Source organism: Bos mutus, chromosome 13 (genome assembly GCF_027580195.1).
Source record: "Bos mutus isolate GX-2022 chromosome 13, NWIPB_WYAK_1.1, whole genome shotgun sequence".
Classification (NCBI taxonomy): Eukaryota; Metazoa; Chordata; class Mammalia; order Artiodactyla; family Bovidae; genus Bos; species Bos mutus.
This window is the reverse complement of record NC_091629.1, coordinates 63,054,865-63,082,249: the sequence shown is the minus strand read 5'-3', so window position 1 is coordinate 63,082,249 and position 27,385 is coordinate 63,054,865. Positions and strand designations below refer to the sequence as shown.

General features: G+C 38.3%; 1 protein-coding gene across 4 annotated transcripts in view; it reads left to right on the top strand.

Moving 5' to 3' along the window:
* Nucleotides 1-27,385, top strand: part of EPC1 (enhancer of polycomb homolog 1) — a 97,623-nt gene that overhangs the window by 52,845 nt on the left and 17,393 nt on the right. For all 4 annotated transcript variants that reach the window (XM_070381886.1, XM_070381885.1, XM_005891929.2 and 1 more), the window contains 4 exons: nt 17,757-17,916; nt 26,032-26,177; nt 26,590-26,796; nt 27,156-27,304. In XM_070381886.1, the coding sequence (XP_070237987.1) occupies nt 17,757-17,916; nt 26,032-26,177; nt 26,590-26,796; nt 27,156-27,304 (662 nt within the window). The remainder of the gene's footprint in view (nt 1-17,756; nt 17,917-26,031; nt 26,178-26,589; nt 26,797-27,155; nt 27,305-27,385) is intronic.

Here is a 27,385-nt window from a genome sequence, read left to right as displayed (position 1 = left end):
GCGTGCTGTATTTGTCCACGGGGTCGCAAAGAGTGGGATATGACTGAGCAACTGAACTGAGAATTGGAATCCTAATCCAGCTTCTGACATATAAAAATGTGTGCTGTTAAATAGTATGTCTTTTTATCTGATGGAGTATCTTTCTTTTTTTGGCCACGCTGCTTGGCTTATAGGATCACAGTTCCCCGACCAGGGGCTGAGCTAGAGTGCCACCCCACCGCACCCCAGCCCACCTCCCCGCGCCAGGCAGTGAAAGCACTGAGTGCAGGGAACTGAACTGCCAGGGGAGCCCAACAGGCTATTCCAATAAAGTCAGAGTTTATTTTTCTGTACAGTACATTTCATATAAGAAAATATTGATATTTTATGGCATCAAATAACAGATTAATTAGAATGATTTGAAATTATGAAATGTTTATTTTTCTCTATCAGTGTGTTTGTTTCTTAAAGAGTGAGTGTAAGTGAGGGAAATAAACAATGTGTTTTTTTAAACAAACATAAATAAGAACGTTTTAAGATTATCAGAGATCCTTCTTTTTAGCCACTCCAGAAGGCATAACTGCAGAAATTACATGGGAGTTTTATGGCTTTAGTAAAACCAAGAGACTTGATTTTATTTAAGAAAAGGAAGAAAATTTTTTAAGATTATTTTTAGGTTTGGTCATAAGTGAATAAGTACAATGTATGTACTATCACTTCTTCCCAAACTAACCGTGTTATAGTATTTTCCTGTTACCTTAAAAATGCATTCATACAAACCCTAAAGTTTTATATATATGTGTTTTTTTAACCATTTAAAAAAATTGAAGTATAGTTAATTTACATTTATATTAGTTTCAGGTATATTGCAAAGTGATTGTTTATACACACACACACACACACACTCATTCTTTTTCAGGTTCTTTTCCATTAAAGATTATGTAAGATATTGTATATAATTCCCTCTTGTATACAGTAGGACCTTACTGTGTATACATAGTAGTGTGTATATGTTAGTCCCAAAGTCCTAATTTGCCTCTCCCCTCCCCACTGTCCCATTTGGTAACCATAAGTTTGTCTTCTATGTCTGAGGCTATTTAAAATTTAAAATTTTTGATGGGATAAAAGTATTAATAAAAGCAATGTATCAACAGCCAAGTCTTGGTTGCAACATTTACTGGTAGGAAAGTACAATAGATAAACCTGTTGTTTTTGATAGAACAGGGGATGGTCAAATGTAATCTGAGTTTGTGGCTCTTTTTCAGCCTTATTAGTTTATCACACAGAGTCCTTAGCCCCCTTGGAGTGGTAAGTCATTTGATATCTGTTCTCTGACTATTTTATAGTAGATTAAATGATAGTACCTAAATGCAGTACTTCTAAAGCCAAATGGGTCCCTTTATAATTTGCTTTTAATTGAAAGTCTATTGCTTTCTTTGAGGGAAACTCATAATACTAATTATTTCTATAGGAAGATTATTTTGGCTCCACATTTGGTAAATGGAGTGTCAAAGGTAAACAAAGTGTTGAAAGTCCAGGGGAAGAAGTAACAGATTGTAATGTTTTTCTGTTGCCCATTCAACAAGATAATGCAGTACTTCTTAGAGAAGAGTACACTTTCCCCTTTGCTGTGAGCCTCTGCACCTGCGCATGATGAAGAGTAGTGAGCTGCGCAAGGAGGCAGAGGCTCCATCCTGCATATTCAGGTGCCTGGGTGTTGTCAGTAGTTAAGTCACTAGATAAGCTTTCATCTAGCACAGGACTTGGAAGAGTAAGAGAAGTGAGGAAATGTGCCCTTCCTTCCTTGACTTGGCTCAGAGGTTAAAGTGTCTGCCTCCAATGCGGGAGACCTGGGTTCGATCCCTGGGTTGGGAAGATCCCCTAGAGAAGGAAATGGTAAACCACTCCAGTATTCTTGCCTAGAGAATCCCATGGACGGAGAAGCCTGGTAGGCTACAGTCCACGGGGTCGCAGAGAGTCGGACACGACTGAGCGACTTCACCTTCCCCTTCCTTGACTTACCCAGTTGTAGCTTCCGAATAATCCTAGCCCCCATGATGCTGTCACTCATTTCTTCAGCTGATTAAAGTCCTTTCTGCTTCTCTGTTAGTATTCTGAGTCCTCCCCTGAGTACCAGCCAGAACTCAGTCATTCATGGGAAAGGCAAGACAACAAGGAGGAATTAAACTACAGTAGAAAGACCATGGGGTTCTGGAGTCAGACCTCAGTCCAAATCCTACTTCCACTATTTTGAGCAAGTGATTTTCCTTACTGAGCCTCACTTTACCTATGAAATAGGTGTTAATTGATATGGTAATATGCCTTCATAAGTCAGAGAAGAACAAATATTGTGTATTAATATTATATGAAATCTGGAAAAATGGTACGGATGAGCCTGTGTACAGGGCAGTAGAAGCACAGAAGCAGAGAAGATGTGTGGGCATGGTGGGGTGGCGGCGAGGGTGAGGGTGAGGGGTCGGGGTGAATTGAGAGTAGCGTTAACATGCGCCTTTCACCAGGCATAAAACAGACTGCCAGTGGGGCGCTGCTGTGCAGCACATGGAGCTCGGACCTAGAGCGGTGAGATGGGAAGGTGGGGGAGCTTAAGAGGGCAGGGATATATGCATACTTAGAGCATGTTATAGTCCAGCAGAAACTAACACAACACTATAAAGCAATTATATAGAAAAGGAAAATAATATGCTTTCAGAATGAAGATTAAGTATCTGATTTGGGGTCTAATTTTTAATGAACTTCCCTCTTCTGTCATTTTCACCATGTAAATGGTAGAGTAAGCTTTGTGTGTGCCAGTGATCCACCAGACTGCTGCATCTCAAAAATTAAACAGCACAGATCAAGAATCTGCAAACTTTTCATAACCAGCCAGATAGTAAATATTTTAGGCTTCTCAGGCCTTACAATCTCTGTCACACCCACTCTGCTATTGTTGAACAAAAGCAGCCATGGGTGATATGTAAATGACCCAGTTCGACTGTGTTCTAATAAACCATTTACAAAAACAGGTGGTGAGGCCAGATTTGCCCCTCAGGGAACAATGTGCCAATCCCTCATCTGTATTACTGTCTGTAAAAGGGAGCTCTGTTGCCAGAGATTTCGTAGTCTTAACACAGCCCTCCTTTTTAAAAATAAACTTAGTGAAAAACCAACTCACTATGAGTTGAACACTGGAACCAGGAGGCTATATTTCCCCAAACTGATGAAATCCATTATTGTAGAAGACTTTGTTTTTGTATACCCCAGTTAAACCTTGTAACATTATTTTAATATTTACCTTTTTATTACTGAGAAGTAAAAACTTGGTCCCACCAAACATTTAATAAATCACACTAACAACAGTCAGTGCGTAGTTAGGAAATGTTGACTGCTGGATTTATTCATTTGGAAAATCATGGTGCATTTTGGCAAATGTGAAACCACTGAGAATCCTTCTCGAATTCTTCTCTAACAGTGAAGAAACTGTTAGCCTTGTCTATCACTGTCTATTAGCAAACTGTTTAATCATGTAACACCTAGTTATGTCCGTAGAACCATTATTCAGAAGATCGTACTCTGAGGCTTGTCCCGTTGTCACTGACTTAGGAGTTCATGCAGGTACTTGGCAGCAGTTCTGGAAGAACTTAACATCTCTTACTCTTGCTTATAGAGTCTACTTCCCAGCCCCCCTACCCAATTTCCTTTTGCTCTTAGTTTAAAGGAAGCAGTTATTATAGTTGACCCGGGAACAGCTTAGGTTTGAACTGTACGAGTCTACTCATATGTGAATTTTTTTCTATAAATATGACACCACTATAGATCGGTGGTTAGTTGAATCCATGGATGCAGAACCCCGGATGCAGGGGGCCCACTGTAAAGTTATACTCTAATTTTCTTTTCTTTTTAATTAAAAAAATTTTTTTTTCAATGATTTTTTTTTCTCAAAGTTATATCTGGATTTTCAGTTGATGGAGAATTGGATTGATGCTCCTGACCCCCAAATTGTTCAGGGATCAGCTGTATTTGGAAAGGAGTTCAAAGTTAGAGCAAAGTTGCAAGAAAAAGAGGAGTACATCCATGTACACTTATTGTTAACATTGTGTCTCATTTGCTTTGTCTGTTTTTCCACACACCCTTTCTGTCTTACATACACACACATACAGATACACACCCACACCCACACACACCCACACACCCACCCACTCCGACACACAAAATTTTTTCCCCAAACACACACACACAGATTTTTTTGAGGTTAGTTGCTTATATCATGGCTCTTTACCCTTAAATATTTTAACAAGTGTTTCACCTTTTGTGATGTAGACATTTTTGAAGATTAGAGTCCCTTTGATTTTTTTTTTTAATAGGGTGATCCCATTTTGGGTTTGTCTGATATTTTCTCTATTAGATAGGTGTTGTGTTCTCCATTAGATTCAGGTGTTGCTAGCACATTGTATAAGGGATGCTGTATTCTCACGTATCACCTCTGGAGGCATTTAATACTGTTTGCCTCTCGTTGGTGCTGTTCATTCTGGTCGTCCAGTCAGGGTGTGGCCTGGTTTCCCCACTGTGTGGTTGCTACTTTTCCCTTGCAGCTAATAAGCAATTTGGGGAACCTACGTCCTTTTGAGAGTGGAGTATCTTCTTCCTGACCTTGGTCTTGGTCTTGGTCTTGGTGTGCTTTCCTGCCTGCTATGCCCTTCCTTTCTGGTATATGTGAGGCAGGTAGCTTAGGGCTGAAACTCCTGTCAGGAAATTTTTTTCTGGATTCAGAGTTGTTTGGTTTCCAATAAACATCTTAATTGAATAGATATTTAGAAAATCACCTGTACCTCTTTTGTATGTTACCGTCGTGATAGTGTCATATACCTGTTTTCAAAGACTCTCTAAAAGAGAGATATCCTAGTAGAATTATGAAGAAATGATAGATTTGGGTGGACTTAAAGACAGGGGTGGTGATGGACAGGGAAGCCCAGCTTGCTGCAGTCCATGGGGTCACAGAGTCGGACACAACTGAGCACCTGAACTGAACTGAAAGATGGGGTGCGGGGTGTCCCATATAGGTGTAATTGGAAAGTTCTGTTAGACACTCCCTGTGGCTGGAATGTGGACATTCAGGGTAGAATGTGGTAAGGTGTTAGACTGGCAAAATTAGCTAGAGCTCAGTCATAAAGGACTCCATTTGCCTTGCCAAGATCGTAAAGGCAACAGAAAGCCAATGATTAAGTGTGAAAGTGTGGACAGCCAGGGAAGCCCTGTTCCTCTTTTAGAAAGACCACTGGCAATAGCCACAGAGGGACGTGGACAGTAGTATGATGCTGGAATAAGAAGGCTGACTGCAGCCTGGCTGTGACAGTGGGATGAGAAAGCACTAAAAAATGGGCCAAAGAACTAAATGGACATTTCTCCAGAGAAGACATACAGATGGCTAACAAACACATGAAAAGATGTTCAACATCACTCATTATCAGAGAAATGCAAATCAAAACCACTATGAGGTACCATTTCACACCAGTCAGAATGGCTGCGATCCAAAAGTCTACAAGCAATAAATGCTGGAGAGGGTGTGGAGAAAAGGGAACCCTCTTACACTGTTGGTGGGAATGCAAACTAGTACAGCCACTATGGAGAACAGTGTGGAGATTACTTAAAAAACTGGAAATAGGACTGCCTTATGACCCAGCAATCCCACTGCTGGGCATACACACTGAGGAAACTAGAAGGGAAAGAGACACGTGTACCCCAATGTTCATCGCAGCACTGTTTATAATAGCCAGGACATGGAAGCAACCTAGATGCCCATCAGCAGATGAATGGATAAGAAAGCTGTGGTACATAAACACAATGGAGTATTACTCAGCCATTAAAAAGAATACATTTGAATCAGTTCTAATGAGGTGGATGAAACGAGCCTATTATACAGAGTGAAGTAAGCCAGAAAGAAAAACACCAATACAGTGTACTAATGCATATATATGGAATTTAGAAAGATGGTAACAATAACCCTGTGTATGAGACAGCAAAAGAGACACTGATGTATAGAACAGTCTTATGGACTCTGTTGGAGAGGGTGAGGGTGGGAAGATTTGGGAGAATGGCATTGAAACATGTATAATATCATGTATGAAACAAGTTGCCAGTCCAGGTTCGATGCACGATACTGGATGCTTGGGGCTGGTGCACTGGGACGACCCAGAGGGATGGTATGAGGAGGGAGGAGGGTTCAGGATAGAGAACACATGTATACCTGTGGAAGATTCATTTCGATATTTGGCAAAACTAATAGAATTTTGTCAAGTTTAAAATTAAAAAAATAATAATAATCACTGCCCCTCCCACCCAGGGCTCCTGGGAGAGAAGAGCCTCCAAGGTCAAAAAAAAAAAAAAAGACTTCTAGGCATAAGATGAAGAAGAAATTGATAGGATCTGGTGCCTGATTTGAAAACAGGGACATAGATAGCAAAAGGGAGCTGGAAAAATAAAGACTTCCTGGGTGACTGGATGTATGATGGTGTGATTCACAGAAATTGATAGTACATGAGGAGGGACAGATTTGGAGAGTTGGCAGGTGAGGGGCTGATGTTACATGGGATATATCAGTGAACTTGTAATAAGAGGTCTTTATACATGTGCCTAATGTTCAACAGAAATATGGGCTAAAGAGGAAGATTCTGAATTTGTCATCAGCATAAAAATGGTAATTAAAGCCGTGATTGTGGATGAAGTTGCAGGAGTGAGTATGTAAAGGGCTAAGGACCAAGCCTTGGTATGGCGTCTGCTTGTATTAGGTTAAATAAGCATGTTTCGTTTTAGATCAGTTTAAACTGGATGTTCAGTTTATTCAGTACTGTTGTTTTAGGGTGCTAATCTTTGTATTTTACTTGAATGTGTGATAAAAAGATATTAAATAACAGCAGATTACTGGTTCTCTGGGGGTGCATTGGAGGTATAGAAATCCTCAGCATAAAGTTTGACACAAAACCCAGAGCCTTTTGAGCTTTTTAAAATTTAGTATTTAGGGGAACATTCTGATGAGATTGTAACCTTTATGAGAGTAGAAAGAGACTAATTTCAGTCCCTTCCCTTTCACATGACCAAACACTGCATCAGGTAGGCCTGCTTGTAACAAGGACACTACTGACAGCCTGCGTCCATAAAGGGATATCAGGGGTACAAATAAGGGATAAGGGAAGTACTAAATTGACAGATACTTCACACTGAAGAGAAATAACAAGACTGGAGTGTTTCACTTGTACCTCAGCAAAGGTCTTCTTTTACTGTTTCATTATCTAAGTAAAACTAATTTCAGTACAGTAGTTGGGAGAAGCAGAGAGTAATATAGACTGAGAATCTTTTACCATTCATTTCTTGTAGAAAATGTAAGTATCGAACTGCTCTTTTTCTTGCCAAATAGTCTAATCTGTCTTCAGCTAAATAGTCTAATCTGTCTTCAGCTATTTTAACTGTTTATCCTGAGTATTCTAAGTACAAAAGCAAAGTGCATTTGTCTTTTTTATGTTTTTGCTTTCATGAAATTTAATTTTTTTTTTTAATGAAATAACCTGTCTCAAACCAGAACAGTTTGTGGACATTAAATAACTGGTGTAATTTCACTGGCTCATTTATTCAACAAATATTTACTGTTTACTTGTATGTGTTAGGCACAATTCTGGATTTGGGGTAAACAAAGCAAAAAATTCCTACCTTTGGGGGCCTTATATTCTGGGAAGAAGAGACAGATAATGAATAAAACAATAAGTAAATTCAGTAGTCTAAGGTGCTATCCAGGAAAATACAGCAGAGCCGGGGAATACAGTAGGATTGAGGGGAGAGGGAAGAGATTCCATACTTTTGTAACATTTTATCATGAAAAATTTCAAACATACAGTGAGGTTTCAAGAATTTTATAGTGACCACCCATATTCCCAGTAGCTGGATTCCACCATTAACATTTTACTCTACTCGCTATCTCTCCGTCTGTCAGTCCTTCTTATCTTTTAAGGCATTTTGAAGTCAATTACAGGCATCAGTGCACGTGTCCCTAAATATTTCAGCATACATATCATTCATTAGAGTTCAGTATTTATTGACTTTTTTTTTCTTTTGAGGTAAAATTTACATGAAAAGAAATTCACAAATACTTAGTGTATGTTAGCTGGATTGTAACAAATTCTCATGGTTGTATAACCCAACCCCCATGAAGACATGGAGCCTTACCATCATCACAGAAAGCTCTTTCATTCCCTTCCCCATTCAATCCTTGCCTCCACGCGTCAGAAGCAGTTACTAGGTTTTTTGTTTTTGTTTTCTTCATACCAAAGATTAATTTTGCTTGTTTTTAAACATCACATAAATGGACTAAGAGTATGGAGTCTTGTGCAAAGCTATTTCCCTTCACCCTAGTGTTTTTGAAACTTACTCGAGTTGTGGGTATGTGGTTTATTCCTCTTTGTTGCTGGGTGGTCCTCTGTTGTGTTACTAAACCACAGTTTGTGCACCAGTCCTCCTGAGGATGGATATACTTGGGCTGTTTCCATTTTGAGGCTATTGTGAATAAAACCCATGAAATTCTGATTCAGGTCTTTTTGTGGTCTTGTTTTCATTTCTCCTGGGTGAATACCTCGGAGTGGGATGGCTGAGCCATGTGGAATGTGTGTGTTTTGTTTCATGAGATCTGGTGCCCCTTTTTCTCACTGATCATGTGTGCAGTTGAAGTTGTTCCTCATCCTTATGATTGTACTATGTTGTCAGCCTTTTCGGTTATAGCCATTCTGGAGGGTGCAGAGTGGGAGAGCTGGTAAAGAATTGTCTACAAAGGGGACTTTTGAATCAGGAGTTGAAATTGAGGAAGCAAGCCAATTTCTTATAAGTTTGACAAAGAGTAAGGAATCCAGTTTGACGAGAGCAGAGTGAGTGAAGAGGAGCATAATGCCCGAGAGCAGCAAGGAAAGGGGAATGCCAATCCTACTGGACCTTGTAAGCAGTTTTAAGAACTTTGACTCTTTCTGAGTGAGGGTGGGGAATAATTGGACTATTTTGATGTAAGTATGGCATGGCCTGACTTACCTATTTTTTAACTATTAGTTTGTTTATTCCCATGAAGACAGACGAAAGTAGAAGAGAAATCAGTCAGGAGGCTGTAATGAGCCAGGCAGGAACTGGGTGTTTGGATGCAGGACCTGGGAGCCCCTGCTGGAGCCCTAGGCATTGCTAGCTGGTTCTTCAAAATGTCACTAGGAGACAGGAGAGAAAGTGATTCAGCTCTCCGGTAGCAAAAAGGCCTGGCTCTCCATGCATAAATAATCAGGGGTTTAAACTTCTTAAGTGGCTTCTTAAAAATGAGTCATCACTTATTTCCCCATAAGGAGTCTTACACAATACTGTTGTTTTTAATAAGCTGTTTTTAATTCAGTAATCTAAAAGGTATAAATGTGGTCTTAATTGTTACGGCTAACTGTTAAAGCCATTATTTGCTTAAATAAATAATGAATATAATTAAATCTTTGCATAGGAATTTGCACAGTATAACCTTGAATAATTGTTTTTGGCTTGGTAATATTTATTAGAACTTCCTATAGAGCAGATAGAAATACCTTTTCCAATTTAGACTTATCTTCATTTTTCTGTAATATTTTATAAAATATGAGTGCCTGCAGTAAAGCAAAATATAGTTCTAGATGCTAAGTAAATTACAAAGATAATTTAGTTCTCATTCTTTAAAGAATTGAGGCCCCCAATACTACAAGAGAATACATCTTTTAAAGGAAAAAATGTAAAGATTGTTAGACTAGCATCTATCTAAGCAGCTCACGTTTTGGACATCAGTGTGTAAATGAATAAATGATTACAGCACAATTTCTTAGGTAGAGAGTGTAGTACTCCAGGAGGCAGAAGAAAGGTCCTTTTAAACCAGGTTTTGAAGAACAAGAGGAAATTTGAGGGGCATAGGGTGAAACCTGGTGAATGGTGGTCCATCCCGGTGAACAAAGCACAGAACGGATGTTGCAGACACACTATAGTGCTTCCCTTCCGGTGGATCTTATCTGCGATAGCCACTGTCACTCTCAGCTGACTCAATGAAAATGGTATTTCTGATGCCTCAAATATGTGATATGCCTGTATTGCCAATGCATTTATCAAAAGACTATTAAAAGCCACCTGAAAAGGCAAAAATCTTCTAGGGGTAAGCAAAAATAACAAAGGAAGTAAAAGAAAAAAACATGAATTGTTAGAGGGGAAAGATGGATAAGAAAAAATATATATATTACATATTACAAATAAATAAAAAATAAGTAGCAGAGTGACCTGCTGGACTTGGGAGGAAGTCCCACACTCTTCCAATGCCCTCGGTGAGCAGAGGTAACAGAAGTGGATATTTGGAGCCCACGATTGCAGGGTTCATGGAGACACAAAGATTATTTTTCAGTCTTTTCTGATCCTCCTTTTCATTGTTCACATTGCTATAGATAGAAAATGTTATCTATAATTACTTGGCAGTGTGAGAAACTTTTAAAGTAGCGCGCTTAATCATAAGTTACAATTCATCTGATTCCATTTTATATAAGATTGAATATTAAAAAGTTCTTTAGATTATTTAATTGTATTTACTTTTTTCCCTGTAAGATCAGATTTGAGAGGCGTGCCTCTGTTATTTCATGAAAAATTGCAATTGTTCTTGGTGCTTTGGTGATTAACTCTGAAACTGAGCCTAATATGTAAAATATTCTTTAATATAAAGAAACTTTGTATTAAAGTTTCAGGCACCTCCTAAGGTGCCAGACTAGTAAATGGTCTTCAAACACAGCTATTTCCTTTTCTTAAAATGATCTCTTAACTCCTGTTCTTACAGATTTTGGCTTACATGTCACTTTTCGCTAGTGAAAATGATACTCTCCTTGAAATCCCTATCTTATATTTCCCATAACTCACTGTACTTTTCCTTCATAGCACTTATAACACTTTGCAGTTTTTCCTAGGACTGTTTTATGACTGTCTGTCATCCCTACTACAATGTCGGGAACCATGTCTGTTTTATTTACCACTGTGTTCTCAGGCCAAGCACACAGTTGGCACTTAGTAAGTACACACTAAATTAATGAGCAGACTCCAGCCCTGCTGTTCGGCTCTACATTTCTAGTTGTTGTCCTGAACCAGCATTTCCCACTCTGTACTGTAGAAGCTCTTCATGAACTATTAATAGATTCTGAAACAATGATTCTGTGGTCGTAAATTTGGTAGGACTGAACCCTCCCTCATGAGCAACCAGTTTATGTTAGCGTGTTTAAAACTTTCATTCCTAGAGTTTAAAAATCCAGTGTTCTGTCTCTCTCTCTTTTTTAAACTGTCAGACTCTTTATTAGACTACCTGTTGATAATCTGAAATTAAGTATTCCAGTGAACACAGTTGGGACAGGCTGGCTTACTCAGTGCTGCAGGTAGATGTATTTAAAAGTTTCATTTGATAGATACTATCTTCTGGGAACATCTGACTTTTTATATAATTGTAATTTAGGATAGGATCATCTTAGATATTTAGTAAGAGCATTCAATTTGTAATTATTGGATTCACAGCTCATCTTATTCTAATTTATCTCGTGTGCTGCTTGACTTCACTATTTTAATACATCTTCCTACTCAAAGCAAAAATTTCACTTTAACTTAAAATTGAAGTGTTACTTTAATATAATTTAGTGTTTTTTTTCCCCTTAGAAATAAGTATATATAGTTTGGGGTTTTAAGAATAACTTTCTTTGCCTGCAAGTATAATTTTTACTCTTGAACTAAACTTGACTTAAATGGGAAGGGTTTTGCTGAACTAAATAAATTGTATCTTTTAGAAATTACGTTTGTTTTAGAAAACCATGTAGTGAGATGTACTCAATTTTTTTGTGTGTGTCAAAAAGAACTAAAACAGAATTTTAGAAAATAAGGAAAATAAAATTATAGAAGTGTTTCAAAATTGTATCACCTGGAGGTGATCTGTTAACTGGTGTACATACTTTGAAATTTGACGGGAATGTGTGCATGCTAGCACCTTTGTGCTCTTTGTGTTTATGTATATTCAGATACCTACATACATATTTATTTATCCAGTACATATTTAAGCACCGTGCATTGTGCCTGGCACTATTTTGGGGTGGCTGTTCAGCAGTGAACAAAATAGACAAAAATCCCTGCCCTCATGATGATTAGTTTGGGATGGGAAGGAAGTGGTGACACCAGCAAACAAGCCAAATATGTGACATCAGAGGACAGTAAAGCCCGCGGAAGACACAGCAGGTAGACGGATAAAAGAGTGTAGAGAGGATTGTGCTCAGCTACTTGGAAACTTTTTACTATAGTTGTGTACATTCAATTATGTCTTTTTCTTTTAAAAAAGATTAAAGACAAATATCCTGAACATACAATTTTCAGATCTCTTTTTACTTAATAAGTTGATGGATTTTTCCATCTCATTAAATATTACTCTCAAAGCTAGTGGAGGTGATGGAATTCCAGTTGAGCTCTTTAAATTCCTAAAAGATGATGCTGTGAAAGTGCTGGACTCAATATGCTAGCAAATTTGGGTAATTCAGCAGTGGCCACAGGACTGGAAAAGGTCAGTTTTCATTCCAATCCCAAAGAAAGGCAATGCCAAAGAATGCTCAAACGATACCACAATTGTACTCATCTCACACGCTAGTACAGTAATGCTCAAAATTCTTAAAACCAGGCTTCAACAGTACATGAACCCTGAACTTCCAGTTGTTCAAGCTGGATTTAGAAAAGGCAGAGGAACCAGAGATCAAATCCACTGGATCATCAAAAAAGCAAGAGAGTTCCAGAAAAACATCTATTTCTGCTTTATTGACTATGCCGAAGCCTTTGACTGTGTGGATCACAATAAACTGTGGAAAATACTTAAAGAGATGGGAATACCAGACCACCTGACCTGCCTCTTGAGAAATCTGTATGCAGGTCAGGAAGCAACAGTTAGAACTGGACATGGAACAACAGACTGGTTCCAAATAGGAAAAGGAATATTGTCACCCTGCTTATTTATCTTACATGCAGAGTACATCATGAGACACGCTGAGCTTAATGAAGCACAAGCTGGAATCAAGATTCCCGGGAGAAATATCAATAACCTCAGATATGCAGATGACACCATCCTTATGGCAGAAAGCTAAGAACTAAAGAGCCTCCTGATGAAAGTGAAAGAGGAGCGTGAAAAAGTTGGCTTAAAACTCAACATTCAGAAAACCAAGATCATGGTATCCAGTCTCATCACTTCATGGCAAATAGATGGGAAAACAGTGGAAACAGTGTCAGACTTTATTTTTGGGGGGCTCCAAAATCACTGCAGATGGTGACTGCAGCCATGAAATTAAAAGACGCTTACTCCTTGGAAGAAAAGTTATGACCAACCTAGACAGCACATTAAAAAGCAGAGACATTACTTTGCCAACAAAGGTCTGTCTAGTCAAGGCTATGGTTTTTCCAGTGGTCATGTATGGATGTGAGAGTTGGACTATAGAGAAAGCTGAGCGCCGAAGAATTGAAGCTTTTGAACTGTGGTGTTGGAGAAGACTTTTGAGAGTCTCTTGGACTGCAAGGAGGTCCAACCAGCCCATCCTAAAGGAATCAATCCTGAATATTCATTGGAAGGACTGATGCTGAAGCTGAAACTCCAATACTTTGGCCACCTGATGCAAAGACCTGCCCTCATGGGAAAAGACCCTGATGCTGGGAAAGATTGAAGGCAGGAGGAGAAGGGGACGACAGAGGGTGAGATGGTTGAATGGCATCACTGACTCAATGGACATGCGTTTGAGTAAACTCCTGGAGTTGGTGATGGACAGGGAGGCCTGGTGTGCTACAGTTCATGGGGTTGCAAAGAGTCAGACACAACTGAACGACTGAACTATTAACTCTAAACCACTTAAAGGCTGCACATATTCTGCTTTATAGAAATTGATCTATTTTTTTAGATAAGAGCTAAAACCCTTCAGATGGTGACTGCAGCCATGAAATTAAAAGACGTTTACTCCTTGGAAGAAAAGTTATGACCAACCTAGATAGCATATTGAAAAGCAGAGACATTACTTTGCCAACAAAGGTCCATTTAGTCAAGACTATGGTTTTTCCAGTGGTCATGTATGGATGCGAGAGTTGGACTGTGAAGAAAGCTGAGCGCCGAAGAATTGATGCTTTTGGACTGTGGTGTTGGAGAAGACTCTTGAGAGTCCCTTGGACTGCAAGGAGATCCAACCAGTCCATTCTGAAGGAGATCAGCCCTGGGATTTCTTTGGAAGGAATGATGCTAAAGCTGAAAGTCCAGTACTTTGGCCACCTCATGCGAAGAGTTGACTCATTGGAAAAGACTCTGATGCTGGGAGGGATTTGGGGCAGGAGGAGAAGGGGACAATAGAGGATGAGATGGCTGGAAGACATCACTGACTCGATGGACGTGAGTTTGAGTGAACTCCGGGAGACGGTGATGGACAGGGAGGCCTGGTGTGCTGCAATCCATGGGGTCTCAGAGTTGGACACGACTGAGCGACTGAACTGAACTGAACTGAAAACCCTTCAGACACTATTGCTCTTAGTACAAGGATAAATTCTTAACATGCCCATGACTCTGCATGATTTGATGCTGACCAACCTGTGTGCCCCCTCACCACACTCTGGCTACACTGGCACCTGTGTGTGGCCCCCTTCAATCCTCAAGTCCTTGTACATACACAGGGTGACAGTAAATAGGAAAGTTTAAAGTTATAGTCACATCCCAGTTATTGAAGTTTTTCAGGCTTAGAAAACCATAATCTATTTGTTGTATATTACACATACCTTGAGTCCTTATGAAGTTCCTTATGAGGAAGATCTCCAGGGGATCTTCACATCCCAGGGATCAGACCCAGGTCTTCCGCATTGCAGGTGGATTCTTTACCACTTGAGCCACTAGGGAAGCATGAGGAAATTGTGTCAAATATTTTATAAAACAAAAACCATGTGTAAGTTTTTTTAAAAGCAGTAAGTATTTACTATAATATTGAGAAACAAAAATTTGATTTCACAATTATAGAAAAATGGATATGAACATCAGGAGAAGTCTTTCTACAGAAAGCTGTTAACACTAGGGAGAATATAAATATTAACAAGCATATGGGAAACTCTTCAACTTCTCTAGTAGTGAAAGGTACATTAGTGTGTCTCAGGCATTTATCTTGACCACAGTCCCCTATGATAGATACACCGTGTACACTTAGAGGTAATAAAACTTGCTGGTATAACTATCTTGTCCCAAGCCCCAACATCCTAGAACTGGTAGACCATGGAGCCGACATACAAGTCCAGAGCACTCCTGATACAAATCCTGTTCTTCACCACCACACTGCAAAACATCTGAAGGCCTTAGTGGTCCCGTCTCATGCTGAGAAAGTAAATGTCATTGTGGTTCATCTAGAAAAATAAATAGCCTGGAAATTTTTGACAAAGAATTGCGAGGAGTGAATTTAGTGTTTAAAAAGCATTAGTAATAAATAGTCTGAGGCTGCGCTTTTAAAAAACACGTTAAATAGTGACATAGGAGGCATTTGAATAGAATAAGGAGGAAGAGCTTGGAAATACTCTCAAATGCAAGAGGAAGTTATAAAGGGACATTTTTAGTCATTAAGGGAAATAGATGATTTTATGCTAGACATTAGGATAGTGGCTTGCTCTTTCTCCTTACACACAAAAAATAGGTCAACTATCTCTCACATGTTCACCTACACAGAGACGTGCTAACTGATTAAGAACAAAGTGCAAATTAAGAGTAACGCGCCTTGCTCCCTCACTCCCTCCTTGAGTTTGGTGTAAGTAGAGGGGGCACGGGTCACAAAATTGTTCTTGCCGTGAGAGGGTATCTGAGAGGGAAAGGGCACGCCTGTGGCCAGCTCCCCACCTGCGTCTCAGGCTTCCAGGGCCAGTGCACTGGGACCATAGCCTGTTCCCAGTCCCCCCTCTTGCCCCCTGCACACTGCTTCCACCAGCTCCCAAGAGCCACAAGAATCAGAGATTAAATGCATTATAAAAAGGAAAGGTTTTGTTTACATACCAGTGTTTGCAACTGTATGATTTATACCTGTTATTAAGGATAACAGAGTCATCAAGGAAAAGGTTAATAAATTTGACTAGTGAAACTTTCTTTCAAGGAAAAAAATTAAAACGACCAGTCAAACTTCAGGTAAATATTTGTCAGTTTTATTACGCAGGGGCTAATTTCCTTAATATTGAAAAGGAAAATAATCCACCTATTTAAACATCAATGAGAAAAGGGAAAGCAGGCCTTTTGAAAGTGAGCAAATGGCAACACTTAAGTGAAAAAGCCACTTAAGGGAAGAAAAACTCACTGTAAAGAAATTAACCTAAAATAACAAGATGGGTGATTTTAAAATTGAAGAGAGATGTTAAGGATTCCTACACAGAGTGGTCAGAATAGGTGGTGTCACCTCATGTACCCTCTGAGCACTTGCATCTCTCCTTGTCCTACAGAGGCTCTCATGGGCCCACATAGGTATCTCCTATATATCATAGTACAGGGTTGGGTTTTGCAGCATTCAGGGAGAAGGATAGACATTTAGGTGGTTTCCAGGTTTGGTTTTGTTTTTTTCTCTATCTATTAGTGTCTGGTTAAGTAACTAATGGAGTGTGTATTCCACATCCACAGAGTGAAATGCACTTCTGCTGTTGCACAAATTATAGTAAAAGTATCAGTATGGAAAAATCTCCAGGATATGTCAAGGGGATATGTCAGGGGATGTCAGGTCGCTCAGAAAACTCCTAGCTGTGAATTGAAATCTACGTATACATAAAATTACCAGAGGCTACTGATGGAGACGGACATTTTTTGTCTTCATACTGTTGGAATGTTTTTCATCCCTGAACTGGTATATAAATATTTTAAAAACTAGTATTTTTAAAACTAGTTTTAATTTAATGAAATGTTTACCAAAATTCAGTGATGATAGGGGTGGGTGAGAACAGGTACTTTTATGGCAGCTGGTAAAAAAATCTTCCTGTGTGGCAACTCAACCGAAGCTCATTTTGAGCACCTGTCAGGCGCCAGGCATTATACTGAACATCTAATGCACATTTATATTACTTAAATCTTCCCAACCAACCCTGTAAGATTTGATTTTTCTTTTACTGGAGGAAACAGATTTAGAGGAATGACGTGTCTTGCCAGGAGTCACAGACCCTGCAGCCTGTGCTTTCAGTCCCTGTACTTTTCTACTGTCCAGAAAGGGCTCTGGAAATTCATAAGAAAGGGTATTCCTTGGGACAGAAGACCAGGTTTGAATCTGTGTCAGTTTCATCAACTAAAAATGGGGAAAATAATCTGTACCCTTCTTCTGAAGCACTGTATGAATAAGTGATTATAATCCATAAAATATTTTTTATACATAGCCTGCTTTCTTCATACAATAAGTTCAAATGTTTTACCCCTTTAAAAAAAAAAATTTATCTGCAAAGTGCAAACTTTAACAGCTTTGGTCAGCCTTTTTTTTAATCTTATATAATTTAATCCTCAGTTTCAGTGTAGTGCCTTTTCTTAAATTGAAATACACAGTATATCTAACCAGATCTTCTTGTTTATACTCAAAATCTTTTCACCACAGCTATATTGTTAGCATCCTTACAAGGCTACTAAAAATCCCTCTACTTTAAAAATAAATGAATAAGAAACTTCTTCATAAGGCTGTATGTTCTGATTGCTCGTTTTTTAATGTGTAAATGTACCTGTTTCTCCCTCTTTCTAGGAACACCATCTTCAGCGGGCTATTTCAGCACAGCAGGTGTATGGCGAGAAGAGGGATAACATGGTTATACCAGTCCCAGAAGCAGAAAGTAACATCGCTTACTATGAGTCTATATATCCTGGGGAATTCAAGATGCCAAAGCAGCTCATTCACATACAGCGTAAGTGATTACTGTTTTGATGACTGTATCTTGTACTGTGTTCTTACGTATCTCAACAGATTTTTATGTTTATCTGTTGGGGGCCCCTTCATTGACCAGCATCAGCTTGAGAGTTATCAGAGCCATTTTCACCTTTTACACTTGTGCTTGAGATTCCCGCCTGATAAGAAAGAACACAATTTCAGCCTAGATTTTTATTTTAGCTTCATCTCAACATGGCATCTTCTGCTACTGTAGATGAGTAGGATAAAGAATATACCTTTAGATGTAGAAATCATTTTCTTACTGTTCAGAAATAGTAATACTAATTGCCTTAAAGAATTTCTTAGTAGAAGTCAGAAGTCAACAAACCTTTTCTGTAAAGGGTCAGATTGTGTTTTAAACTTTGTGGGTCATTCAGTCTCCGTCACAACTATTTTACTCTGCAGTTACAGACAAAAGCAACAATAGACAGTACATAAACAAATGGGCATGGCTGTGTTCCAGTAAAACTCTCTTGACAAAAACATGTGTCAGTCCAGTATTGGCCCACAGGCCATAGCTTGCCAGCCCCATCTGTGTTTCTGTTTTTTTCTTTCTTGGCCAAGCCCCACAAGTTGATGAGATACTAGTTCCCTGACCAGGGACCAAACCTGAGCCCTTGGCAGTGAAAGCATGGAGTCCACTGGGCCCCCAGGGAATTCTCATGATTTTTTTTTTTTTTTTTTTTTTTAATTTAGTGTTTTAGTTGGTAACTTGTGTCACTTGGTACTGATAGAGGTCTTCAGTGGAAATGACCCTTTGATAGCTTAATCACATTTGATGATGAACTGCTGAGAGCTTGTAAACTTAGGTGAATTTATTTTGTTCATTTGGTCCCCATGTTGTGGACCACTAAATGTGTAATTGCAGGGTTGCTAAGGAAAAGGTGTTAACAGCTTTCATTTTTGTCTTGTCTTTATGATCAAGAGCTTTTTCCAGGGGCCTGTCTAAACTTTTTTCAGAACAGTATAAATCTGTTTTGTTTTTATTGTTCTCTCTGTGGACATAGAGCAGCCAGCTTTACCTAGTTTCTTGCTTATTAACTACTTTTCTAACTCATTTATCATTTTCTCCATATGGTCTAATCTTTGTCCTGGGTTCTAAGCATTTTTTAAAAATTATTTCTTACATAATGAAAACCACAAGTAAACATGCCCATATTGACTCTTACCAGTTCTGTGTTAGCATTTGATGTTTTTAACTTGTGGTGTTTTTTCACCTTTACCTACAGCTTGTACTTGTTAGGAAAAAAATTTTTTCTTCAGAAAAAAAATTTTTTCCAGTTTACTAAAGGTTACTTTGAAGTAAACCAAAAAACTGGCGTGTGTTTTTCTTGCCTACTCGTGTTTAATTACATATAAAACACAGACATTCTAAACAAAGTTTACCAGTAATAGGACCTAAAACTTTAATTCTCTGGAAAGTCATGTCAGTGTGAAATTCCAGAATGGATCCTTGCTGTATATGTTAACCAGGACCACACTGCATTCCACAGCCACTGGCTATATTATTTCATGAATATATGCTATCAGGTTAAAGCAGGGTGGAGCAAGATAAAATTACATTATTCAATTTACATTATCATTACTATCAGAAAAAAAGCTTCGAATGCTTGTTTTACAAATAGGTACTTTTCTACTGATGACCAGAATTCACAAATTTCATTTTATTGGTAGCTGTGGGTTAAATTGTGGTCAGAAAAGTCAGGGTACTATGTTTAACAAGGCATTGACTCTGCTGACATTGTAATCAAATAACAGTAATAAAATGGAAGCAGAATTGTAAATTATTTGGGGAAAAAACGTTTTTCATCAGTACAAACTTAGAAAGACATATTACATTGGAAAGTTTATGAACACTGTCAGCCAAATGAGTGTTAGCTGACTTTGAGTTTCTTTTAACATTCTTGCATGACTATAGATTCACAGAATATGTAAAGCCTTGTATATTCACCACCACAATTATACTCAGTTATACCATCACCACAAGACTCTACCTTATTGCTCCTTTAAATGCACTCCTAGCCTCTGGCAACCACTCATCTGTTGTCCATCTTTGTAATTCTGTTTGTTGATGAAGGTAACGTGAATGGAATTACGAATGTATATCCTTTTGAGACTGACTCTATCCTCTTAGCATAGCCTCCTTGACGTTCATTCAGGCTGTTGCATGTATCAGTAGTTCGTTCCTTTCTCTTCCTGAGCAGTCTTCCATAACATGCACTGCAGCAGGTTGCATTGCTCACTCACTGAGAGAGTGAGTCGTTTCCAGATTTTGACTACTTCAAATAAAGCTGCTGTGAACGTTCATGTACAAATTTTTGAGTGAACATAAATCTTTACTTATCTGGGTTAAATGCCTATAAGTGTAGTTGCTGGGTCATCCAGTTTTAGTTTGACAAGAGTGTCTCCTCTATCTCAGAAGGCTATACCTGTTTGCAGTATCATCAGCTGTGTATGTGGGATCCAGTTTCTCCTTTATCCTTGTCAGCATTTGAGGTTATCACTTTTTAATTTTAGCCATTCTAGTAGGTATACAGTGATGTCTCACTGTACTTTAAATTTGTGTTTCTCTAAATGACTAATAAGTTAAACATCTTTTCATGTGTTTTATGCCATCTACATATCCTTTTTGGTGAAGATTGTGCGTGTCTTACTTATTTTCTAATTAGAGTATTTTAGTGTTAAGTTTTGAGTATTTTGTTTATATATTGTAGACACAAGTCCTTGTCATATGTGATTTGGAAATATTTTTTCCCGGTATATAAATTGTCTTTTCCTTCTCTTAACAGTTTTCCACAGAGTAGAAGTTTTTAATTTTGGTTAGATCCATTTAGTATCAACTCCAAGAATAGTCTTTGTTTTGCCCAGGGTCCAAAGATGGTTTCCTATGACCTGTTCTAGGAGTTTCATAGTTCTGCATTTAAGTGTGTGATCTATTTTGACTGTGAGGTTTAGGTCCCCGCTCTGGGCATCTAACTGCTCCAACACTGTTTATTGAAAAAGTGATTCCTCCTCTATTGATTGTTTTTGTTTCTTCAACAAAAATCAACTATGCATATTGATGTGGCTCTGTTTGTGGGTTCTGTATTCTACTCCACTGATCCCTGTGTTTATCCCAAGATAGTACCACTGTCTCGATTACTGCAGCTATATGATAATCCTTAACATTGGGGAAATGCTTCCTCCTTTTTTTTTTTTTTTCAAGATTGTGTTGGGTATTCTAAGGCTTTTCCCTGTAAATATTTCCCTAAAAATGCCACTAGAATAAGTGTGTCTGCGAAGAAACTTGCTGTGATTTTGATAGGAATTGCATTTAAATCTTTAGATCATTGTAGGGAGAACTGACATCTTTTCTTTCTGTGTTGAGTCTTCTAGTCCATGACCACAATATGACTCTCCAGGTATTTAGGCCTTTGATTTCTTTAGTTGACACTTTATAATTTTCATCATGAAGATCCATGGTGTTTTAGTACTTTTTTTTTTTATACCTGTTTTCTTTGACACAATTGAAAATGGTATTGTACTTTTGATTTTTGTTTCCATCTGTTTATTGTCAGTATGCAGAAATGCAGTTCAGTTGTATGCTGAGCATGTGTCCTGTGGCCTTAACTGAAATTGCATGTTAGTTCTAGAAGATGTTTGCAGGTTCTTTGGGATTTTCTAAATGGAGAAAAATCATGTCGTAGTCTGCAAATAGAAATGGTTTTGCTTTCCCTTTCCAACCTGTATGTTATTAATTTCTCTTTCTTGTCTTAGTATAATGGTTAGAACTTGAATACAGTGTTGAGAGCAGACATTCTTGCCTTGTTCCTGATCTTAAGGGAAAAAATTTAGTCTTTCACCGGTAAGCATTATGTCACCTGAAGGGGGTTTTTTGTAGTTGCTTGTAAGAGTTTGAGAAAGTTCTCTGTTCCTAGTGTATTGGGAGTTTTTATCCTGACTATTGAATTTGTCAGCTGCTTTTTCTGCATCAGTTAATAAGGTCATGTGATTTTTCCCTCCTTCTTTATTCTCTGATGTGATGGGTTTCCTTGGTTGGTTGTCAAATATTGAACCAGCCTTGCATACCTAGAATAAATCACATTTGGCTGTGGGGGGTGTGTGTGTGTGTGTGTTTTCCATACATTGTTGGGTGGGATTTTATTGAGAAGTTTTCTGTCTAAATTCGTGAAAGATATTGTTAATCTTTTTGTGAATGTGTGCTCTGTCTTGTCAGGTTTTGGTATCAGAGTAATATTGGCCTCATAAAACAAGTTAGGTAGTGTTTCCTCTTATTTTCTGGGAAGAGATTGTATAAAAGTGATGTTAATTTTTAAAAAATTGGTATTGACTTTTATATTACAATACACAAAAAAAGGCTAGTTATATTACAAATTTCTGCAAAGTTGCAATTGAACATTGAATGCCAGGTAGTCTAATACATTGCTTATGAAGGGTACATTGTATCAAATTATGTATATAGACTGGTTCATTTCAATTCTTATAATTTCTGTTTTATAAAACTTTTAAGCTAATGTTTACACAGACTATTCCTTGGAGTTTTCAAGATGATAGTATTGCCTTAAAAAGTAGTGATTAGAAACATTTGAGAATGATTACATGTTATATTTCCCTCTCTACCCCAGAGTTACAATACATATTACTCTGTAGGCTCTGGGAACCTTGCAATTAAAAAGGAAAGTTTATTTTAACTCAGCATTTTTCAGATGTATTCTTTACATGTATTCTGTTAACATTTCATTGAACATTTATTTGGAAAATCTCAATGTTATTCTTGTCTTTAATAGGTTTAGGAAAGAGATCATACTTTTCTCCCTTTTATCCTATCAGAGCAGTGAAGGAAGAAACCTGTTTTAAAACCATTATCCCCTGCTTTAGTTCCAAACTGTTAATAATTCCTCAGCTGTTTGAGAGTGTTGTTCAACTTCTCCTGGTCCAAGGGGTCTTAATGTTGTTTCTCTTTTAATTGGTGATCTGGAAGCTTCTAGATGTCCAAAATCACTGCAGATGGTGATTGCAGCCATGAAATGAAAAGACGCTTATTCCTTGGAAGGAAAGTTATGACCAACCTAGACAGCATATTAAAAAGCAGAGACATTACTTTGCCAACAAAGGTCCATCTAGTCAAGGCTATGGTTTTTCCAGTGGTCATGTATGGATGTGAGAGTTGGACTATAAAAAAAAGCTGAGTGCCAAAGAATTGATGCTTTTGAACTGTGGTGTTGGAGAAGACTCTTGAGAGTCCCTTGGACTGCAAGGAGATCCAGCCAGTCTATCCTAAAGGAGATCAGTCCTGAATATTCCATTGGAAGGACTGATGCTGAAGCTGAAACTCTGATAATTTGGCCACCTGATGTGAAGAACTGACTCCTTGCAAAAGACCCTGATGCTGGGGAAGATTGAGGGCAGGAGGAGAAGGGGACGACAGAGGATGAAATGGTTAGATGGCATCACCGACTCAATGGACATGAGTTTGGGTGAACTCCGGGAGTTGGTAATAGAGAGTGGGGCCTGGCATGCTGCAGTCCATGGGGTTGCAAAGAGTCAGACACGACTAAGCGACTGAACTGAGATTGTACAACTAGGACTTCTCCTTTCCTATTCATACTGTAAGAAAGGACAAAACAGTTCTGACCTGAATAGGCAGGAACAAATCTCTCCTCCCTTCCCCTCAAATTTGAGTCTCAAGATTCTCTTGCTAATCCTCAAAGGAAATCTCTTTTAAAAGGCAGTCTTGTGTATTTGAATGTGTGTGTGTGTGTAAAGATACAGATCTGTGCATTTCTGGTTCTGTCCACTGGTAAAGCCAAGAAGCAAAAATATTCAGTAGCAATAAGCACATCTAACACCTAGTCCCTGATCCGTAACCACTAAATAGGACCAAGAATATGTGGAAAGATGGCTGATCCCAGGGCTGGGGGAGGGTAAGTCAACATAAACCTGAACATCTTGTTATGCCAGAAATTAAGAATTCACAAAAATGGCAGAGGCATATCACAGGAGGACATCGGAGTTTCCGCTGGCTAGTTTGGGGACGTTTTAAGCAATGGAATAGTTGAGTACAGTAATGAATTGTGAACCATTGTAAAAGTAAAAAATCCTGAGTTCCATACTGGTAATAAACAGAGTGCTAAGTGGTGGAGTAGATCAGTCTCACGGTTTTACAGTAGAGAATGCCAGCCAAGAGCAGAATGGTGCTGTGTCGAAGAGAATGGTGGAGTAAAGGATGTTAGGAAGTTTGGAATGGACATGTACACACTGCTATATTTAAAATGGATAACCAACAAGATCCTGCTGTATAGCACAAAGAGCTCTGCTCAGTGTTTTATGGTGGCCTGGATGAGAGGGGAGTTCGGGGGAGAATGGTTATATGTATATGTGTGGCTGAGTCCCTTTGCTGTCCACTTGAAACTATCGCAACATCAGCTGTATATCCCAATACAAAATAAAAGTTTTTTAAAAAAATAATTCAAAGAAACCCAGAAAATCATTTTTGCAATTACACGATCAAGACTGACTCACATAAGAATCACCAATGTGTGTACCTAAGAGGAAATTATGATGAGGAGCAGGGTATTTGCATGGTCTTAAGCTCTCCCCACAAACTGCTTATTAGTTACGAGATGGTGGAGGGGGCATGGGCCAGAGATAACACAGTGGAATATTGGGCAGTTTCTTGACTGGTGACCAAAATTATCACCACTTATGAGAAACAGATGAACATTGTGTGCCTCTAGATGTGAGACCCTGGTAAGGACTGAGGAGTTGAGTGTTCAGTGTGACAGAAATAAATGAGATACAATCCCTCTGCTCAAGAAAATTGAGCATATTTGAATGTTTAGCAAATAAGATTGTTAAGTATGTGTAACAGTAGTACAAAAGAAGAGGAGTGATCTAGGACAGGAATTGTTTAACCTTAGTGCCACAAGCTGTTTTAAGGACATTTGAATTTTCTGCTTGTAACTTATGTAAAATACTATATGTTTACACCATGTTTTTTTGGAGAGAGAGGGTTCATAACTTCTAAAAAAGATAAAATAGTTAGGAACCACTTATTGGGTAGGGGGCAGTCCAGAAAGGATTCCACAGGAGTTGATGTCAGGTTGGGTTTTGTAAAGATGAGTCGTTTGCCTGGTGGACCAGGCAGGAAAGAGCCAATGTAAAGGCCTAAAGACAGGGAAAGAGGAGCCTGCTGTTTGAAACAAACAGAATTTGATGTTGTTGGGTCATAATGTGCAGATGCAACTAGCAAGGCCCGCCAGAAAGGGCCTCATACAATTGCACGGTTGTGGGTTTGAAGGTGGTGGGAACTTAGGAGGAACTGTTGAATGAAGGAAAAGGTATGAGACAGATTTTGGTATCAAGCTTCTTAATATTTCACTTACATTATTATCAAACTAGTTTAATTTTGCAAAGTAATTGAACAACATTTGACAGTATTGTGTAAAGCAGTGGTTCTTGCCTTTTTTTTTCCCCCCATATCTTGACAAATTTTGAAAGGGAAATTTTCCTTGAAAGGAAAACTTCCCATTTCTCTCACTATGACAGTGATTCTCATGAGGGAACAAACCTCGACAGGAATGAGCTCAGTGAGTGACAGCTGTTACCCTTATTGGCCGTGGCTAACACTTCAGCTTCAAATACCACCCCCGAGCTGTCAGTGAAGCGGTTCAATAATTTACAAAATAGGACTTAAGCATTCTAGAAACAATCTTACTTAAAAACCTTATCCTTCTATTATGGTATTAAATCCCATGAAATTGCTGATATTTTATCATTTTTGAGCTACAGAATTTTTGTTCAGTTCAACCCAGCGCATTTAACAATCTCTTTCTGTTTTTACTAGTGGGCTTCTAGTTTGCTTTGTGTGGGATGGGGTCACAGGTCACAGCCAGTCTTTTATCACTTTTAACAATAAAGATGGTCTTCTTTCTTAAACTTTAAATGCAGGAAGCTTAGATTGTTTTCTAGTCTGAAAACAAAATCTTTTTAAAAATCTTCCCTGTTTCCCTAGAGATAACCCAGATATCAGTGAGAGGTTTCTGTCTGTGTTTCCACGCGGTAAATGATCGCGTGTGGTTTCTTCTGTCAGCTTTTAGTTTGGATGCTGAGCAGCCCGATTATGATTTGGATTCTGAAGATGAAGTATTTGTGAATAAACTGAAGAAGAAAATGGACATCTGCCCATTGCAGTTTGAGGAGATGATTGACCGTCTAGAAAAAGGCAGTGGTCAGCAGGTACAGCTTCATTGTATATATAATGAATGAGTATATATATATATATATAAGTATCTCTTTGTGTGAAAACAGTGTAAAGTTGGAAAGAGGGTAAGTGAGCAGGCTCTGGACAAGCTTGTATTCATATCTCTGTCCATTTCTAGCCTATATAACCTTCAGCAGAAGGTCTAAATTTCTATGTGTGTCTGTTTCCCAGTGTGTAAAATAAAGATGAAAAACATTACAGGATTGTTGTGAAAATTAAATACAATATTTTACATAAAGCGTCTAGCTTGTTATCTGACATGTACAAGGTACTCAGCATATTTGCTATTGTTAATACTATTATTCTGATGATTGTCATTTAAATTAGAAGTACTTTTGAACCTTTTCTTTGTATTATATGAAAATGACATAATGATTTTACATTTAGCCAGTCAGTCTGCAGGAAGCCAAACTACTGCTAAAAGAAGACGATGAATTAATTAGAGAAGTTTATGAGTACTGGATTAAAAAGAGAAAAAACTGTCGAGGTCCGTCTCTTATCCCATCAGTAAAACAAGAGAAGCGAGATGGTTCGAGCACAAATGATCCTTACGTGGCTTTTAGAAGACGAACTGAAAAAATGCAGACACGGAAAGTAAGGAAACCTGGGGAGATTTTTTTGTAATTTTTTTGATGTAAGAAAATTTATTTATAGTTATAAATGCCTCAGCATCAGAAACCTGTTTTGTATTTAGATAGACTTTCTACATTTTATAATGAAAAATATTAATTTAAAATGAATCTGCCTTTAAATTCATTACTGAGTTATTAATGATGTATCTTTATGTTGTTTCATTAAAAACCATATTCAAAATTGATTTCCCGGTGATCCATGTTCCCTTTCAGTGTCTTTAAATTCTAATCTCACCTTTCAAATATATATATACTCTTATATGTCACCAGCTATACTCAGAAATGCTTACTGACATTAAACAAGCAAATTCATACTTGCAGAATCGCAAAAATGATGAAGCCTCTTATGAAAAAATGCTTAAGCTGCGTCGAGACCTAAGCCGGGCTGTTACTATTCTAGAGATGATAAAAAGAAGAGAAAAGAGTAAAAGAGAGCTATTGCACTTAACACTGGAAATTATGGAAAAGAGGTAAAGTATGTTTTAATAGCATGAGAAGCACAGCACCATTAGAATTTTGTGTAGAGGTCATTTATTTCCTAAGAAGTTTTC